Source organism: Peromyscus californicus, unplaced genomic scaffold (genome assembly GCF_007827085.1).
Source record: "Peromyscus californicus insignis strain IS unplaced genomic scaffold, ASM782708v3 Scaffold_19__1_contigs__length_69161282, whole genome shotgun sequence".
Lineage (NCBI taxonomy): Eukaryota > Metazoa > Chordata > Mammalia > Rodentia > Cricetidae > Peromyscus > Peromyscus californicus.
Window position 1 is genome coordinate 27,275,999 of NW_026294491.1, and position 19,125 is coordinate 27,295,123.

The following is a 19,125-nucleotide window of genomic DNA, read 5'->3' on the forward strand; positions in this document are numbered from 1 at the left end:
AAAATACACAGAAGGTTGGGCAGTGGTGGCACACGCCTTTAATCCCAGCACTTGGGAGGCAGAGGCAGGCAGATCTCTGTGAGTTCGAGGCCAGCCTGGTCCACAAAGCGAGTTCCAGGAAAGGCGCAAAGCTACACAGAGAAACCCTGTCTCCAAAAAACAAAAACAAAAAAAAAACAAAACGAAAAGAAAAGAAAGAGAAAACCCACCGAAGAGACATACAGAAAATACAAAGTTGGTGATGTAAAATACCTGTCTAAAATGCACAAAGCCCCAGGTTCCATCCTCAGGACCCTTTTCCTGACAGACATAAACACTATAGGATTTATATAAACTATATTAAAGTCAAACTAACAAGTGAGTTACCTGATAACTATATAGCCCCTAAAGAGAATGGATTATAAACACTCCTTTAAAAAAATAAACAAAATCAAAATGTGATTCAAAATTTTAATAACACTAATGTCACCATTGGAAATTGTTTCATTAATTTACTATGGACTATATGTATTTTGATCACTAAACAAACATCATATATTTTTTAATGGTAATGTACAACTGAATATTTAGCTGGAAGACTAGCATTTATATCAATACTTTCTTTTATTTTATTTTATTTTATTTTGGTTTTTCGAGACAGGGTTTCTCTGTTTAGTTTTGGTGCCTGTCCTGGAACTCACTCTGTAGACCAGGCTGGTCTCGAACTCACAGAGATCCGCCGGGCTCTGCCTCCTGAATGCTGGGATTAAAGGCGTGCGCCATTGCCGCCCAGCCTCAATATTTTCTATTTTAAAACCAACTTTTTCACATGAAATTTCATAAGCAAGTTTTACAGAAGAATATGATTTTTTTCTTTTTGTTTTTTTCAAGACAGAGTCTCATTAGCCCAGACTGGCCTAGACCTCAGAGATCCACCTGCCTCTGCCTCTTGAGTGCTGGGATTAAAGGCGTGCGCCACCACATCTGGCTCTTATGTTTTCTTATGCATCAAAACAAACCTAATATGCTGCTTAAGTTCTCCCAGAGAAAAAGAGGAAAATGTATGTGACTTTATATATATGTAAATTGTATATTACATATAATACATTATATATTATATAATATTCTATTATTGCTATAATTGTTTTATATATAATATACATAACTATTTACAGTGGTGACATTTGTGTTATTAAAATTTTAAATCACATTTTGATTTTGTCTTTTAATTTAAAGGAGTGTTTATAATTCATTCCCCTTAGGGGCTATATAGTTATCAAGTAATTCACTTGTTAGTTTGATTTTAATGTAGTTTATATAAATCCTATAGTGTTTGTGTCTTTTGGGGAAAGAGTCCTGAGGATGGAACCTGGGGCTTTGTGCATTTTACACAGGTTCTCGTTCTCGCTCGCTCTCTCTCTCTCCCTCACCACTCCCCCAAATATATGGTTTTTGACTGTGTGTGTGTGTGTGTGTGTGTGTGTGTGTGTGTGTGTGTGTGTGTGTGTGTGTATAATTATGGGATGACTACCACACACAAAAATGCCAAAGTCTCAAGGTTGACATTATAAAAGAACTATAGGTCATTACTGTAGAATGGGGTGTGTGTATACAAAAGGTGTATTTCCTTATAAATGGTCTCAGGTGTTAATATAACGGGAAACCCTGCTCATGGTAAAGAAGTCTCCACAAGCATCTGTCATTACTTTCCACGGTCCTATAGGTAGCGGTGTTCCATCCTTACCCACAGGAGACCCACTGCAAAACTTTTGGTAGTTGAAAGAAAGCAGGGCTAGTACCAAAGCCTTACAGACTGTCTTTCTTCTACATACATGTACAAGTTCAGTACCTTCTCTAGCTAACTGAGGTGCTCACCATGCAGCATGAGCACAGCTTTTGTAATCTGAGGTGCAACAGCAAAACCATAAAGAACTTATTTTTCCTTCTTCACAATTTAATGAATGAGACTTACTCTTACCAAGGATCTTAGGGACTTCTATGTTTTTTCCTTCATTTCTAAGTCAAGAGCTTTCACTTACAGGAACACTGTATTGCTTCTAACACATCCAAATTGCAGCATCATTATGCTTGCACTTGTGGATTATGTGTGCTCCGAGGGTTACGTAACACTATGAAATGTGAGACCACAACAATGCCCTGAGAACAGAGGATAAGGAAAGGGGCCTCACATCCCAGGAGGGCAGCAGGAGTTCATCTCACAGACAAAAGCCACAAAACTTTCAACTTACTTACTATTCCCTTTTGAAGTTTTCCACACTTTGGACCTGTGGCTAACTGTAACTATCATGATAAAGAGGTTTACTTTACTGCTAACACTGGTAAGCATTCTAGAGAGTATTTTTATCTCCACAGTTCAGCTTGCTCTTTTTTCTTTCTTCTTTAAATCAGTCATGCAGTCAACAAATAGTTGAGCTTCTACTACTGTACACTACAAAATGCCTTTACCTCCTTAAATTCCAGGCTTGGTTTTCTTTGTTATCTAGAACAACAACATTCCAACTACAATTTTATTATTTCATGTACAAAGACTTGTGAGTATTAATGTCTGTAGCTTCGTTTTTTTTGTTTGATTGTTTGTTTAATTTATTGCCTACATTAAGTAAAATAACCCTAAACACAAAATACTGGGTAGAACAGTTAACATTCCTCTTTGTGAAGACAATTCCCAATTGTTTTCACCCTTAGAAATGAAGTTATATTCCAAATAATCTAATCATTTCTGTAGATCAAAAGGTAAAACCACCCACGTTGTTGCAAGTATTAAAAGTTACCATTTTTTTTAATCAAATGCTCCAGAATCTCTAGTCAAACCAAACATACTTGCAATAATTCAATTAACAACATAAACATCTGCTGTACTAACAACTGAATTAGTGTTTGGTTCTCAAGTCTCTTTAAACTTACCATCTGACATATCCTTGAGGACCAGATTCTCCAACTCACTCCACTCAGTGTTCAGACGTTTCATTAACTTGAATGCATTTACAGGATGCCCAACAAACCCTTCTGGATCTTTTGTTGCTGTGTTGGTTAGTCGGTCTAACTTCTCCGCCCATCTACAGACATAAGACATCAAAGCAGTATACTAAGCCAGGCATTGTGGCACATGCTTTTTTTGTTTCTGAAAAGATTTTTTTCCACACAATATATTCAGATTTCCCCTCCCCCCACACCTCCCCACTTCCCCAGCCACCCAAATGTGGCACGTGCTTTTAATCCCAGCACTCAGGAGGCAGAGGCAAGTGAATTCAAGGCTAGCCTGGTCTACACAGCAAGTCCCTCTCCATCCCCTCAAAAAGAGTGTACCAAGGAAAATCACATAAAGTAAAGAACTTGGGAAAAGGGACTAATTATAAGCTTTTCATTTAAAGCCATTGATTACAACTTCCTTTAAAATAAAATTATAAAGACTCTCTAAAACACAAGATCTTACAGATAAAAATCTAACTTATAGAATAAAAAATACAACCATATAACTTTTGTTTTAGATTATTTCTCCCAAATGGAATCTTATCTCAGTCAAAGCTAAAATTTAATCACTCAAAACTTTCATTTCCCCATAAGTCCTAGAAAACTTTAATTACTATTATAATAAAAATGAACTGGCCCTGCCTAAATTCTGTTAAGTATGCATTTAAAACAACTTAAGATTCTTAAAAACAAATTTGTATTTTTTTTCTTATTTTTATATTGTGTATGAGTGATCTGCCTGCATGAAGGTATGTTTACCATGTGCAGGCTTGGTGCCTGAGGAGGCCAGAAGAGGGTATCAGATCTGGAACTGGAGTTACAGACAATTGTCAGTCACCTTGTGGGTGCTGGAAATTGAACCTGAATCCTCTGAGAGAGCAGCCAGTGCCCTTAACTGCTGAGCCATCTTTCTAGCCCCTTATACAATGTTTTTTTCTTTTTTAAAAAATATGTTGCCACTCAGGCTAGCCCTGAATCTCTGGACTCAAGAGCTCTCTCTGCTTCCTCCCCTGGAGTAGCAGTGAGTACTGGTACATGACATTGAGTCCAGCCTAATTCATGCTAATTATTTTATTATTATTATTATTATTATTATTATTATTATTATTATTTGCTTTGTTTTTCTTTTTGAGAGGTCTTACTGTATTATGCAGTCTAGACTGGCTTTCATTATGATCCTCCTGCCTCTACCTCCCAAGCGCTGGAATTACATGTGTGTGCAGCCATGTTTGACTAATTTACAGCAAATCTTTAAACTCTATGTAGAAAATGAGTTTGAAAGCAGAAACATCATCAGCCAGGTGCACACCTTTAATCCCAGCACTCATCAGGCAGAAGCAGGTCAATCTCAGTGAGTTTCAGGTCAGCCAGTGCTACGGTGAGACACTTTCAAAACACACACATAAAACAAGAACATCAATACTGAGACACTCATTAAACAAAGCACAAATTCTCAGGATTAACTATAAATCTAAGTCAATAAAACTAACACTCAAGAAAAACCACATGGTTTTTTATATTAGATAACACTAATCATGCTTATCACTGTAAGCTCTACAATAGAATCTCATGAGTAGAACTGGAAAAGTGTTCAGCAGGTGGCTTATTTGGGAGATTATGGAAGATATTAGCCTGACTTCTACATCCTCATTCGTCCATATTCTTCTACACTGTGATGGTTAATCTTGACGGTCAACATCATTAGATGGAGAAGTTCCTCTTAAAGGAAAGCTTTGGGTGTGTCTGTGAGGTGTTTTCAGAGACGATTAAATAGGTAGGGAAGACCTACCCTGAATGCTGGCAGCACCTTCATAAGTTAGGGAAGGAGGAAGTCTGCTATCCCTCCATTCTCTACCTCTGCTGCTTGTTTTATTGGAATGGAACTAGATCATCTGAACTGTGAGACAAAGTCCATACTTTCTCCAAGGAGTTTTTGTCAAGTTACTTTGTCACAGCAATGAAAAGGCTAACTGGGGACTAGGGAGATGGCTCAGGTGGTATAAAGTGCTTGTCACATAAGGATGGGCACTTGAGTTCAGATTCCCAACACCCACACCAACAGTGGTGTGTGCCTGTAATTCCAGTGCTGGGGTAGCGGAAACAGGAAGATCCCGGAAAGTTACTGGCCAACTAGTCTTGCCTGGTTCAGTTAAGAGACCCTGTCATGCCAGGCGGTGGTGGCGCACGTCTTTAATCCCAGCACTCAGGCGGATCTCTGTGAGTTCGAGGCCAGCCTGGGCTACCAAGTGGGTTCCAGGAAAGGCGCAAAGCTACACAGAGAAACCCTGTCTCGAAAAACTTAAAAAAAAAAAAAAAAAAAGAGACCCTGTCTGAAAAAATAAGCAGCCAGCCACAGAGGAAGGTATCTAATGTCAACCTTTGGCCTCTACACACACGTGCACTTGCACCTGCAAACATAAACATGTGCATACACCTACCACACAAGCTGACACACATGAACCTGACCCAGGATTAACCCATTCTCCTGTGCCCACTGCTTCAGACGTTCTAACTGGCTTTCATTTCCACTTGATGCTTCAGTGCAAAAGAAAACATTCAGGTAGAGTTGGAGTTCTAGTAAGGAAAACACACTTACTTTTTGATTTGCTCTAACTTGTCCTCTTCTGCTTTGATATAATCTTTTAGTGATGTCACCAGGTCTTTCTCAGTATGGATCAAATCAGTCATCTGACCTACATGGGAAGAGAAAGGTTATTAAATATTCATTACTATAAACCTTTAGCTACAGGAGGATTTAACTGGAGTGGAACAGAGATTATAAAGATGTTATAAAGGGTCATTTTCTCTCCTTTTTTTAATTCACCATATAAACCAAAATTAATCCAAATAAAATTCTAATCATGAGTTCCAGTTCCAGTTTTTGTAACTAATAAATTTTGCAAACTTAGATTATGTTGGGAAATGGTATTTTCATTTACAAACTTAACAAATAACACTGCTTTCCAAGAATTACTGTTTCTTCTTTACTGCCTCTGCTCTTATATCTCATCTTTTGTGTTCAAGATTAGTTGGGATCAAACTTTTCATTAAAAAAAAAAAAAAAAAAAAAACTACACACACTTGAAACAGTTGCAAAAATAAATTTTTATTTTTTGAAGAATAAGAGAGCTCATCATTTTGTATATGGAAACTAAGTGTTAGAAATATTTATACTTCTGTTTTAGTTCTGCAATTTTAAAAGGGTCAAAATGGTCACTAGAATGAAGGGAAACATCTCTTTTAACACTTCATTTTATATATCAAGTGTACAGAGAGGAAATTACAGAGAGACATAGCTCAAACTTTAGGCAAGGCCTATTCTGAGAACAAGGAAGGGCGGGAGATCTTACAGTCTATACATTTGCTCTTTAGAGCCCCCCACACACAAACTCTGCTTTAATCTACATACTTAGTTTGTTTAAGACAGTTTCTCTGTGTAGCTCTGACTGTCCTGTAACTCAATCTGTGTAGACCAGGCTGGCTTTGAACTCACAGAGATTCATTTGAACTCACAGAGATCCACCTGCCTGCCTCTGCCTCCAGTCCTGGTATTAAAGTCATGCACCACCACACCCAACTATCAATAACTCTTTGGTATGCTTGTCTAAATTTACCTAAGTTTCTAAGCAAAAAACCTGTCACTTCTGTAATCAGGAAAAATTAATTTAAAGGAAACCAATGCAGGCAGTACTATAGTTACTGCCCAAGCACTACACTCTTATAGTGTACTCAATAAACTATCTTTAAAAAAGAAGAAAAGCAGACAGACATAACTGATTGTTTTTAAACTGCCCGTTTAGATAGGCAAGGGGTAAACCAAGGTTAGTCTTCAGGAATATAGTACATTTATTTTTCACTAATTTAAAAATACAAAAGCATTTACATTTTAAAATGTAGAACACAGTTAAGTCATAAATGGTAAAGACTTACCAATTGAAGTAAAAAAGCCTGGATGGGCTGAAGACTGAGGAAGTAGAATCCCTATCATTAAAACACACCAGATCATCTTGGAAGACTTCACAGGGTCACACACCTACAAGAACACAGCCATTAGTCTCCAGGCTAGAACTGATGTTAATTTTTATAAACCAATTTAATAACAGTTAATTTACAATTTTAAGTTAGATGTTCCATACTAGAGAGAAACTTCAACCCCTTTGTTTTCCTGTTACCATTAGAAGAACAACTAACAGCTGTAGTTTCTTTTCAAGATGTATTTTTCTTAGTTGTATGTGTACACACTGTGTAGCTATGCACACAAGTACACGTGTCCTTGCAGGCCAGAGGCATCAGATGCCCTAGAGCTGAAGTTACAGGCAGTTGTAAGCTACCAGATATGGGTGCTGGGAACTGAACTCAGGTCCTCTGGAAGAGCAGAAAGTATTCTTTTTTTTTTTTTTTTTTTTTGGTTTTTCGAGACAGGGTTTCTCTGTGTAGCTTTGCGCCTTTCCTGGTACTCGCTTTGGAGACCAGGCTGGCCTCGAACTCACAGAGATCCACCTGGCTCTGCCTCCCGAGTGCTGGGATTAAAGGCGTGCGCCACCACCGCCCGGCGAGCAGAAAGTATTCTTAACAGCTGAGCTATCTCTCCAGTCCCAGCTGTGGCTTTTTATTTAGTATGAAAAATAGTTTTCCCTTTGAGCTAGATCTAAAACACAAATTTCCCACAAAAATATACTTTAAACATCACCAATATATTTTAAAGATGTTAAAAATGGTTTAAAAGAAAAAAATATTCAAAGCTCTCTAGTTCTTTTCTTTTTTCTTTTGATTTTTTGGAATAGGGTTTCTCTCTGTAGCCCTGGCTGTCTGGAACTCACTATGTAGACCAAGATGTCCTTGAACTCCTAGAGATGAGTCTGCCTCTGCCTCCCGAGTGCTGGGATTAAAGGGGTGTGACACCACTGCCAGGCTCCCAAGTATGGTTCTAAAATTTAAAACCCAAAGTTGCGGATTTGGCGGTGATAAAAATGTTCTAAAACCGAGGTGACTGAATATTTCATAACTCTGTGAAAGGACTGACTCATGAATGATGAAAGAGAGAGGATTGTATGGTATATTAATTAAACATGAATTAAGCTATGCTATTTCTTTGTTTGTTAGAGACAAGGCCAGACAGGATGGCCTTGAACTTACTACGTAGCCAAGGATGACCTGGAACTTCTGATCCTAATAACTGGGATTACAGGTATGTACCACCATGCCCTGTTTATGTGGTACTGGAGATGGAACCCAGAGCATGATAAACCCAGAGTATGTTAAGTACTGTATCAACTGAGCTACACCCCCAACCACAATGCTATTATTTCAAGTTGTGGAGAATGCCAAAAGAATTAACAGCCCTGTATATTTAAACTAGTAATTTCTCTTAAAGACACAGTTTTTGAGGACTAGCTTTGGAGGAAGGAAGTAATAACTTTTAGGAAGGACTAACTTCTCTTATTATTGTGTTCTATGTTAAAAAAAAAAATCCAAGGGCTGGAGAGATGGTTCAGAGGTCCTGAGTTCAATTCCCAGCACCCATATGGTGGCTCACAACCACCTGTAATAAGATCTGGCTCCCTCTTCTGGGCTTGCAGGGATACACGCAAACAACACTGTATACATGATAAATAAATAAATCTTTAAAAAAAAAATCCAAGCCTAGTACACAGCTGTGATTTCCCCCCTAATTTCAACCTTGTAGCAAAGCCTTTCTTTCTAATTTTTTTCTTTTTCCATTCTTCTGTGTGTGATGCACATGTGCATGCACGCATAGCCTGAGGCGGATGTCTGGAATCTCCTAATCACCCTTTTAATTATTCATTGAGGCAGGTTCTTTCAACCAAACCCAGAGCTCACTCATGGCTAGTCCCTGGAGCCAGCTTGTTCTAGGGATCAGGGTTTTGCCATCTAAGGCTGGACTCACAGAAGACTGCCACACCCACTTGGCATAAAACCTGCATTCTGGGGGTCTGAACTCTGGTCCTCACAGTCGTTTAACCACAGAGCCTCTCACCCCTGCCTCCGGTCTTTTCCCCCAGTCCCTGGAACAGTCTTTCCTAGTGAGGACTACTCATGACAAGGAGGGTCTTAAGCAACCACGGACAGGCTCCGCCTTGCTTCACCCACTACATTAGCACTCTTCCTCCTCCCACTGCGTTACGGCCCTCCTCACTACAGTGGGGCTTGCTTCAGAAGCAGGTTCCCATCGGTTAGACTGACTTGCCAACCTGTTCTTGTAGGCATCTCACTGATCTTTCCCATGTGAATCTGTCTAAACCAACAGACTTTTCAGACGCATTTCATAAAAGCTGAAAAGTACCTTTACCTTCACCCTTATGTAGAATCTCAGTAAAAATAGATCACCGCAATAAAATGGCATTCTGGAAGAACTCCTATATCTCCTCCCTCAAGTTTGCTACAAGTTTCCAGATCCTTCCAGAAGCACACAGTAGTGAGATCCAGCTTTCTTGGCTGCTTTACAGAGAGTGATCTAGGGAAAGCTTCTAGAATGTAGCAGATGCAGGCACTTCCTCTCTTGGGCTCCTGCCAAAGCACAAGACTTTTTCAAAACACTGGGCTATCTGAAGAGTCTAGAATTTTCTCAGTGTTTAATCAGATTTCTGCCATAATTTTCTTAATGAGTAAATGCTATTTCCAGAAAAAAAAATTACACGTTTTGATTATATTAACAGAAGGCTAATCACCAGTATTGTGTAAATTTTTAACTCTTATGATAAATTTGAGATCTGTCAGATAAGATTTTTCATTACTAAAATATAGTTATTAAAGATTCTTCGTTACTTGCCATTTTCTTTAAACCTCATAATAAATCAAGAACCATTAGCTTACAGAAATAACAAAAAAGCAGCTTTAAGATGGCATTTTCTTCAGTAACCGTATTTTTTTAAACATTTCCCTTTTTAAAAACTATTGGTTTAGATTTATTTAAATGTCTGAGTGTTTCTCTCTGGAGCATATATGTGCACCGCATGCATGCATGGTGCTCTCAGAGGCCAGAAGAGGGCATCAGACCACCCGAGACTAGAATTTTCAGCTGGGACTAAACCCCAGAGCCCCTGGAAGAAGAGACAGTGCTCTGAAGTCCTGCACCACCCCTCCAGCCCTGAAAATCTATACCTTTAATAACTACAGAGCCTCTACAAAACCCCAGAGCACTAGGAATAAAGAATAAATGTCTGCTTCTTCAAAATAAAGTTTGCAAAGATCAAACAGTGTAACAAAACAAGTTATAAAGTCTTGGAAAGCTGGGAATTGATAAGCTTAAAATAAGAAAATGGGTGCCAGTAAGACGGCTCAGCTGGTAAGGCACTTGCCAACGAACCCGGTGGGTGGCCTGAGTTCAGTCCCCAGATCTCATATGGCTCAAGGAGAGATCGAGCTCCTGTTAGTTGTCCTCTAGTCTCCACACACAAATCATGATACAAGCTCCACCCCCAGTAAGTTAATTAAAAAATAAAAAGTACACCTTTAAATCCCAGAACTCAAGGAGGCAGGGGCAGGTGGAGCTCGGTCAGTTCAAGGCCATCCTTGTCTACACAGTGAGATCCTGTCTCAAAAATAAGTGGCTAGAGTATGTAATGCCCTTACAGAGAATCTGAACTTGGTTCCCAGCACCCACATCAGGTACCTCATAACCACCTGTAACTCCAGCTCCAGAGAATCTGACTCCTCTGGCCTCCATAGGCACCTGCACTATAAGCATGTGCATGTGTGTGTGCGCAAGAGCTTGCACAAGCTTGCACACACACACACACACACACACACACACACACACACACACACACACACGGGTGGGGGAGGTGAGAGGGAGAAAGGAAAGAGAAAACAATCTATCAAAATCCAGATGGTATAAAAATGAATAATAGGTCTGTAGGGACCACTGAAGTGGCCCAGTGGGTAAAGGCTGCTACCAGCCTGAGGACCTGAGTTCACTCCTCAGGACACACATGGTGGAGAAGAAAAGTGACACCAAGTTATCTTCCGACCTCCGCTGGAGCACCATGGCACACACGAACATCCAGGCACACAAAGTAAATAAAGTGCAATAAAAGAAAAATTTAGATGAAACTGTCTTTTATAATTCTACTGAGGAGTCCTCACAAAAAGATACCAATAGGTAAATGGATAAAGAAATTAGAAATTCAAAAGGAGAAACTATGCTAACAAAAAAATGTTCAAATTTGTACATCTGTGATCCTAGCATTTGGGGAGGCTGAGGCAGAAGTTCAAACCCAGCCTGTGCTATATAAATAGTGAAAGTGTCTCCAGCAAAACAGAAGGGGGAAAAATTAACATGTAATATAGTTGGGACTATGTAAGAAAATATGCAGAAGGAATTCATGAGAATGTAGAAGAGCATTAGGTGACTTTTTATATACCTCTGCATATTTTCCTATGTATGCATAGATGATGTATGTGTCGGAGTGCACACATATGGAGGTCAGACAACTTTGTGCATTTTGTTCTCTCCTTCAACCTTTACAAGGATCCTGGGGTCCAAACTCAGGTCCTCAGCGCTGTGTGGCAAGTGCTTTACACACCGAGCTACCTTGTCACCTACCCATTTTCCAGGTGTCTTATCTGGAGGTCTATCTGAGGGCAAACCAACTATGAAGTAGTGAACTACGCTGTCATGGTGGCATGCCTGCTCATTCTCCTTCTTCCTAGAAATAGACACACAACCCAGAGCAAGCCAATCACTGACCCTCTTCCTCACGAACATAATGGTTAAGGAATGGGCTTGTGACTGGGAGAAAGCAGGTCTTCATGGAATTGCTTAACTCACATGTGAACTGGGGTCGGACCTATGACTATTTTTCCTAGTTCTCAAGGATGTATCCAACCAATAAAGACAAAGTAATATAGCATCAAGTACTTCTAACCACAAGGCCTCTCATTCTTTACAACTGGAGCACTGAACCAGTGAGATATCCCAATAACTTCCCAATACACCGAAGGAAGCCTCTTATATAAGTCTTTTTTTTCCAGGCTACTTTAAATTGGATTTTATCATTTGCAATATAAAGTTCAGGCCTATACAGCATCACTTCAAACAACCAGCAAGACAAGCTAATTGTTTCCATACAGCTATGGTTCTCAAACCGCCAAATCAGAACCATCCAAAGATCTGAGATAGGCAGGTAATTTGTACACATATCCAGGTGCTGCAGACGTTGCTGGTCTGCGTCTGGTCTGCCGACAATACTTGGAGAGCCACTGGATACAGAAAAACACTGAAATCACAACAACAGGACTCGTTCTTTAAAATGGTTTTACACTTCAATTCATCTTTCAGAAAAACAGACTCACTCTAATCTGTTTCAGTACCATGTCTCATTTACTCATATTCACTGAACAACCTAAGAGGCATGTTAATAGGCAGACATAGCTTTATTAATCACAGGGTTTTTTTTAAAGCATAATGATTTTCTTAATTACTATGTCCTACTTCCATTTATTTCTACCCTTCAGGTCTGCAAAAGCAAATCACTACAGAATACTTAAGAGTCAGGCTTCCCAAGGGCTACTACAGCATTAAGAAATAGTGAGATATAATCGCCTTCTGCTCTAAGTCTTCACGCAGGGAACAGAATTTAAATAAGCCAAAGTAAATACAATCTCTCTCATTTTATGGTATTTCTTTATTTGGTTTTTCTGAGACAGGGTCTCACTATGTAGTCCGTGCCCGCCTTGAATTCCCAGAGATTCCTCTACTCCTGCCCCTGGAGTATTGAATGGAATCTCTTCAGAGGAAAAACTAAGTATGAGGACTCCGAGAAGACCTGCAGAGGAGAAGACTTAAGGGATGGAAGGAGGAGAAAACGGACAGGATGCCAGGATAAACCTGGAATCGTGGAATAGGAATAATTTCAGAGCCCAGTGCGGCCCTGCAGAGCTCTAACTGCAGCACTGATGAGGCTAACGCGGAAGACTGGGAATCTGAGGCCAGCCTGGGCTACCATAATGAGTTCTCGGCCAGCCTAAGCTACAGAGCAAAACCATGTATCAAAAAAGAAAAGGATTTGATTCCTGCTTAGACAGCAGATTCATGAATTTTTATTATACAACCCTGTAACATACATGTATATGTTTAGTGTGAATGTTGCATTTTTAGAACTATGGGAGGGGGACAGAAGAGAAGCAACCTTACTGAAGACACATTCTCAGGCAGGCCTGGATAAACATACCCTGCTATCTACCGAACACATAACTTTTCTGTCATGCTTCTTTCAGGAAAAGTCCAGCCCCACACACTCATCAGGTCAATCAAAGCTAGGAACAGGTTTTGGAATAGTTCTACTACACTGTAAACATTTACAGTGTTATCAGCAGTCATTGAGTTTCAAGTACAAGTTATTTAATGGATTACTAGAACAGGACATCTGGCAGATACTTTATTATCCTTTCAGCCTCATATTTTTCTTCTAAAAAAGTTGCAACGTTTTAAGAAAATTCCTCCTTCCCAGACACATCACCCAAATCTTAACGGAGATGAAAGAATGCTTGATATTCTAATCTAAACTTTGCCTGACATTAAAGTTTTTCCACAAGGCTCTTTTAAGTCTCTCCCTGCCTCCCATACTTGCGTCAAACCTTTTAGAAAGCTCTAGCAGAGTTCATACTAACTGCTTGTTCTCCTGGCTTCTGTGTTCACCTTTAATCTTGTGATAGTTTTCCCAATCAACACAAACTCTGGTTCCTAATGAAGGCCATTACAACGTGCTGTGTAACTGGACTTGGCATGCTTTCCCACTCAAGTAGGACATGTTTTCCAAAACAACTAAGCAATTACTAAAAGAACTGGTTAAATTTCTAATCTTCCTTGCAATCCCTCATCAAACTGTAATTTGTCTTAACTTTATTCTATAAATTTCCATCATGCTTCTGATGGACAATTAATTTAATGCTATGGTCAGATTTTTAATAAAAATTTAGGAATCACTATTAAAATGGTCTTGTTCTTGACTTTTAGACTATTTTATTTTATTTTATTTTATTTTATTTTAGAGAGAGGGTCTTCCTATGAAGTCCTGGTTGTCCTGGAACTCACTCTATAGACCAGGATGACCTTGAACTCAGAGATCCACCTGCGTCTGCCTGAGTGCTGGGATTAAAGGCATGTGCCACCACATCTGGCTTAGACTGCCTATTTTAAACTAAACAATAGATTTTAATTGTTTCAAGCACCTTAGAAACACATAGGCAGTTCCTGTCAGGTGTGGTACCACACACCTACAATTCAAGAGACTAAAGCAGTAAGATTATGAGTTCTAAACCAGCCTAAGGGTGTGTGTGTGTGTGTGTGTGTGTGTGTGTGTGTATCCTGTCTCAAAACATACCTTTCCTAGCCGGGCGGTGGTGGCGCACGCCTTTAATCCCAGCACTCGGGAGGCAGAGCCAGGCGGATCTCTGTGAGTTCGAGGCCAGTCTGGGCTACCAAGTGAGTTCCAGGAAAGGCGCAAAGCTACACAGAGAAACCCTGTCTCGAAAAAAACAAAACAAAACAAAACAAAACAAAACAAAACCAAAAAAAAACAAAACAAAACAAAACATACCTTTCCTAATGTAGAAAAAAGTTAGAGCTCTTTTCCCAGGATAGAGAGCCTAAAAATGGCACTGTAAGTGATATATTACAAACATTCTAAATTAATAAGATTTATCAATAATGTCTACTTTATTTGGTGGCCTTTTAATTGGAAGGAGAATAAGCAACTTAAAACATGAGGCTAAAAGTGACCACCACCAAGTAACTAAAAAAGCAGTATTTCAGGGCTGGAGAGAATCCAGCAGTTAACAGCACTGGCTGCTCTTTCAGAGGACCAGGGTCTGATTCCCAGCATCCCTATGACCACTTGCCTGTAACTCCAGTCCCAGGGGATTTGACACCCTCTTCTGGCCTTTTCAGATACTACACATACAGTGTACAGATAAACAATCAGGCAGAACACTGACACATGAAATAAAATAATAATAAGAAAGCCTTAGGCTTATAAAAACAACAACAATAAACCCAAGTGATGTAAATTAAGGCACTTAGGATGGTGTCAGGCACACAGAAGACACTTAAGAATGGCCAACGGTGGGGCAAGAACTACAGCTGGATTTGTTACCAAGGTGTCCTGAGGAACATGGGAAGAAAAACAAAGACTTGGAGAAGTAGAGAAGAGGCCACTTCGACTCAAAGTTCACTACAAATCAGATGCAGATTGTATTTTAAGAGGGAGCAAAGAGTGAAAGGAGGCTGTGGAAAGGAAGGAGGAAAAGAAACATTAACTTATGCATGCAACATTAATTTATTCCTGCAATGCTTGACGCTGCTTAAGGATCCTGATATATACAAACAGTAACATTTTCTAAAATTTCTCTTACAGATAAAACAAAGATGCCAGGTGTGGTGGCACACACCTGAAATCCCAGCACCAGGAGGTAGGGGCAAGAGGATCAACTGAGAGTTTGGGGCCAACCTAGTCTACATAGTGAGTTCTGGGCCAGCCAGAGCTACTGAGACCTTGTCTCAAAACAACAAACAAACAAAAACACCAGAAAATAAGAAAAGAGCCAATAATCCCTTCACTCAGACGACTGAACCAGTAGACTCTTGAGTTTGAGGTTCACCTGAACTACAGAGTCCAAAGTTGCCGGCCTGAACTATACAATAAGACCCTGTTTCAACAAAATAAAACAAACAGAAAACCTTACAAGGACTCTCCTCCCTTTTTTGCATATAATTAAGCAACTGTTCCAGACTTCTCTGTATTGATTTGCTTTTTAGCTTCCCAAAAAAGGAACTGAGCTGAATGTGTAATATTCAAGCAGATGAGACAGGAGAATTTTGAATTCAAGGCAGTCTGGTCTATGACTTTGTCTCAGAGGGGGTTTGTTTGTTTGTTTGTTTATTTTTGTTTTTATTTAATTGGCCATGTTTGTGTGTGAACTCTGTTTTGTTCACTGACTATATCTTTTTCTAATATCAGACTGTCTGGAGTACGGTAGCTTTATAGTAACTTGGCTCTTTCCAAGGGATTTCACTTTTCTCCATCTTTAGAATCAGCTCCTCAGTCTCTGTAGGTATACTGCTGGGATACAGGCTGGCTTGAGAAGAGTGAGCATCGTAACAGTCAGTCTTCCCATCCATGAAGATGGTATAGCCAGTTTTGTCATTTCAGCATACTCACCTTGTACAGTTCTGTGAAGCTGCATGTTTCTGGGGTCATTAAGATGGTAATTGTTCAGTTAATTGCCAGTTGTTAAGTACCCGTTAAGGAGAAGGACAACTGACCGCTGTATATTGACTTTCTATCCTGTGAACTTGCTCAATGCACTCATTTGGAGGACTTTGCTTTTTGAAACAGGATCACATGTAGCCCAGGCTGACCTCAAGCTCACCATGTAGCAGACAATGACCTTGAAACTCCGCATCTTCCTGCCTCTCTCTCCCATGTGCTGGAATTACATGCACAAGTCCTCTAGAGCCTTTTAAAATTATCTTTCAGATCTTTTACATAGATATGTTTGTCTCAGAATAGTGGTAATTCTTACCTCTTAAAGCATACTGCTAAAAAAAATAGAGACAAGCCAACAATGGGGAGGAGACTATTTCCTTATCATTTATGCTCTAGTTATTCTGCTCCTAGATATTAACCCAGGGAGAAGTATGCGCCTCTACAAAGATGTTTACATAAAAGCTCACAACACAACACAGAAAATGGCCCAAATGTCCATCAAAATACTATTCATCAATAAAAAAAAGAATGTACATGCAGCAACATGGATAAATGCCAAAAGTCAATGTTAACTTTAAGAAGTCAGACTCACACCTCCACACAAAATTATTTTATATAATACCCACAAACGAATCTTAAGTCACATAGACAAAAGGTCTCTAAGAGCAGGAAACGGAGACCTCAAAGAGCCATGAGGAAAATTTTAAGGGTGACGGACGTTCCTTGTATTGACTATATTGACATTTTTTAAGTGTCTTTGCCAAACTTACCAAATTGCACACTAAACATGTGCACTTTACTGAGTGTCTGTTATTCCTCAGCAGAATTGTTTAAAATATGTCCATTTCTTCAGCTTACTAGCAATCTCCTTTCTCATTTTCATCACTATCACTCTGCTTGGTACCTATAACAACTGTTCACTGTATTCATATGTAAGGTCAGTAGTGTTTTTCATCATTCAAGTATAAGTAATTTATTTTCAAAATACATTTGTGGTGAAAAGAGAAGACGGACATATTTTGAAATCATGCAAACTTGACAACTTCACACAATTTTTTAATATAAGTAAAATCTTTATATTTCTTATACTTTTTATTAATGGGGGCACATGCCATGGCATATGTGAAGGTCAAAGGACAGCCTGGAATCAGTTCCTGTTCCGCCATGTGGATCAGAGAATCCAACTTAGGCCACTGGACTTGGTAGCAAGTACCTTATCCTGCTGAGCACCATCTTGCAGCCCTGAATATGAGTGAAATCTTATGTAGGTTAAAAAAAATAGGTGGAGCAATTCATGTCACAGATATTGAAGGACAATCTATAACCACTTCATTACTAAGCCAGCAGCATCTCTAATAACATCTGTCCTTATACCAACAGATAAGTGTAGTGTTCACCCTCATCAAGGAAAGTTCTCTAAGCAACAAAGAAGACCACTACAGAAAACCATAACCAATCAAAACACAGAGCTGTGGAGCCCAGTCACAGTCCATACATCTAAAAATCACCCCTACATCTCAGGCTCAGGGAACATCGCCCAGGAGGGGTCAGAAAGATCGTAAGAGCCAGAGGATCAGGGAATTTGCTGTGAGAGTATCTTATCTCCTAGTAATGTCAAAAGCTACACCCACAAACTCTCAACCTGACCTACCCAAACATGAGCTGAGCAAGGACAACACGAGTGGACAGGGTGTGGGGAGGCCCTACATAAAGAGCTATAGGCAACTACGGAATGCTGGGAGCAGGGAAATAAGTCTTCCCTAGGGAAGAGCACATCAACTGGTTCTCCAATACCACGTGGTCAGCCCTGCAAACGTACACACAAGCAACACTATACAGACTGAGGTTTTACATGTATGTATGTATGTATACACATATATAGTCATATTATATATATGTGTGTGTATGAAATGACAATTGATGAAAAGAGGCTATAAATTTGAAAAATGAGGATTTTATGGGAGGATTTGGAGGGAGGAAAGAAAAATGTTGTAATTATATTACAATATCAAAATTTTCTTTTAAGTTAAAAAACATAGCCGGGCGGTGGTGGCGCACGCCTTTAATCCCAGCACTCGGGAGGCAGAGCCAGGCGGATCTCTGTGAGTTCGAGGCCAGCCTGGTCTACAGCGCGAGATCCAGGAAAGGCGCAAAGCTACACAGAGAAACCCTGTCTCGAAAAACCAAAAAAAAAAAAAAAAAAAAAAAAAAACATGAGGTGCCAGGCAGTGGTGGCACATACCTTTCATCTCAATACTCAGGAGGCAGAGGCAGGGGAATATATGTGAGTTCAAGGCCAACTTGGTCTACAGAGTGAGATCCAGGACAGTCACACAATTCCAGGGCTATACACTGAAACTCTGTCTCAACCCCCACCCCCTCAAAAAAAGTGTGAGGGGACTTGTTTGAACAAAGGAGCAAAAACAAAAGTCAACATGGCAAGTCATGTTTGGAGCCCTAAATTCAGCGAGGAGGGTTCACAAACACTATAGGGTTCTTGTTTTTAGAGAACTGGATATGAAAGTCCAATTAATATAAAATTAGAGTAAAAGAGAAGCCTTCAGCCTATTTAAAATGAGTTAATATTTACTAGATGTTTCTCAAATACACATATAAATACATGTAACTCTTTTCCATTCCATTTCAAACTATAAATTATAATTCTTTCAGCACAGTAATCAATATATATGTATATATATGTGTGTGTGTATACACACACACATAACAAATGCTTACCTATTCAGAATCAAAGACACCTTCAAAACAGTGTCTCTAAGACCCAACACTAGTGCATCTCAATATATGTATTTGCCTTAGCTGAAACAATTATTTGGTTATCCAATAATTTATCCAATAATAAATATCCATCTGTACTTCCAGTTCCAGGTAAGCTGATGCCTCTTGTGATCACTGTGGGCACACTGGT

At 39.5% G+C, this 19,125-nt stretch overlaps 1 protein-coding gene across 3 annotated transcripts in view; it reads right to left on the reverse strand.

The window, feature by feature from the left end:
• Nucleotides 1-19,125, reverse strand: part of P4ha1 (prolyl 4-hydroxylase subunit alpha 1) — a 59,643-nt gene that overhangs the window by 34,564 nt on the left and 5,954 nt on the right. For 2 of the 3 annotated variants that reach the window (XM_052744936.1, XM_052744935.1), the window contains exons 2-5: nt 9,281-9,498; nt 6,901-7,003; nt 5,567-5,663; nt 2,905-3,056 (exon numbers count right to left, since the gene is read on the reverse strand). In XM_052744936.1, the coding sequence (XP_052600896.1) occupies nt 2,905-3,056; nt 5,567-5,663; nt 6,901-7,003; nt 9,281-9,334 (406 nt within the window). In that variant the 5' untranslated portion in view covers nt 9,335-9,498. The remainder of the gene's footprint in view (nt 1-2,904; nt 3,057-5,566; nt 5,664-6,900; nt 7,004-9,280; nt 9,499-19,125) is intronic. The other variant, XM_052744937.1, reaches the window with a different exon arrangement.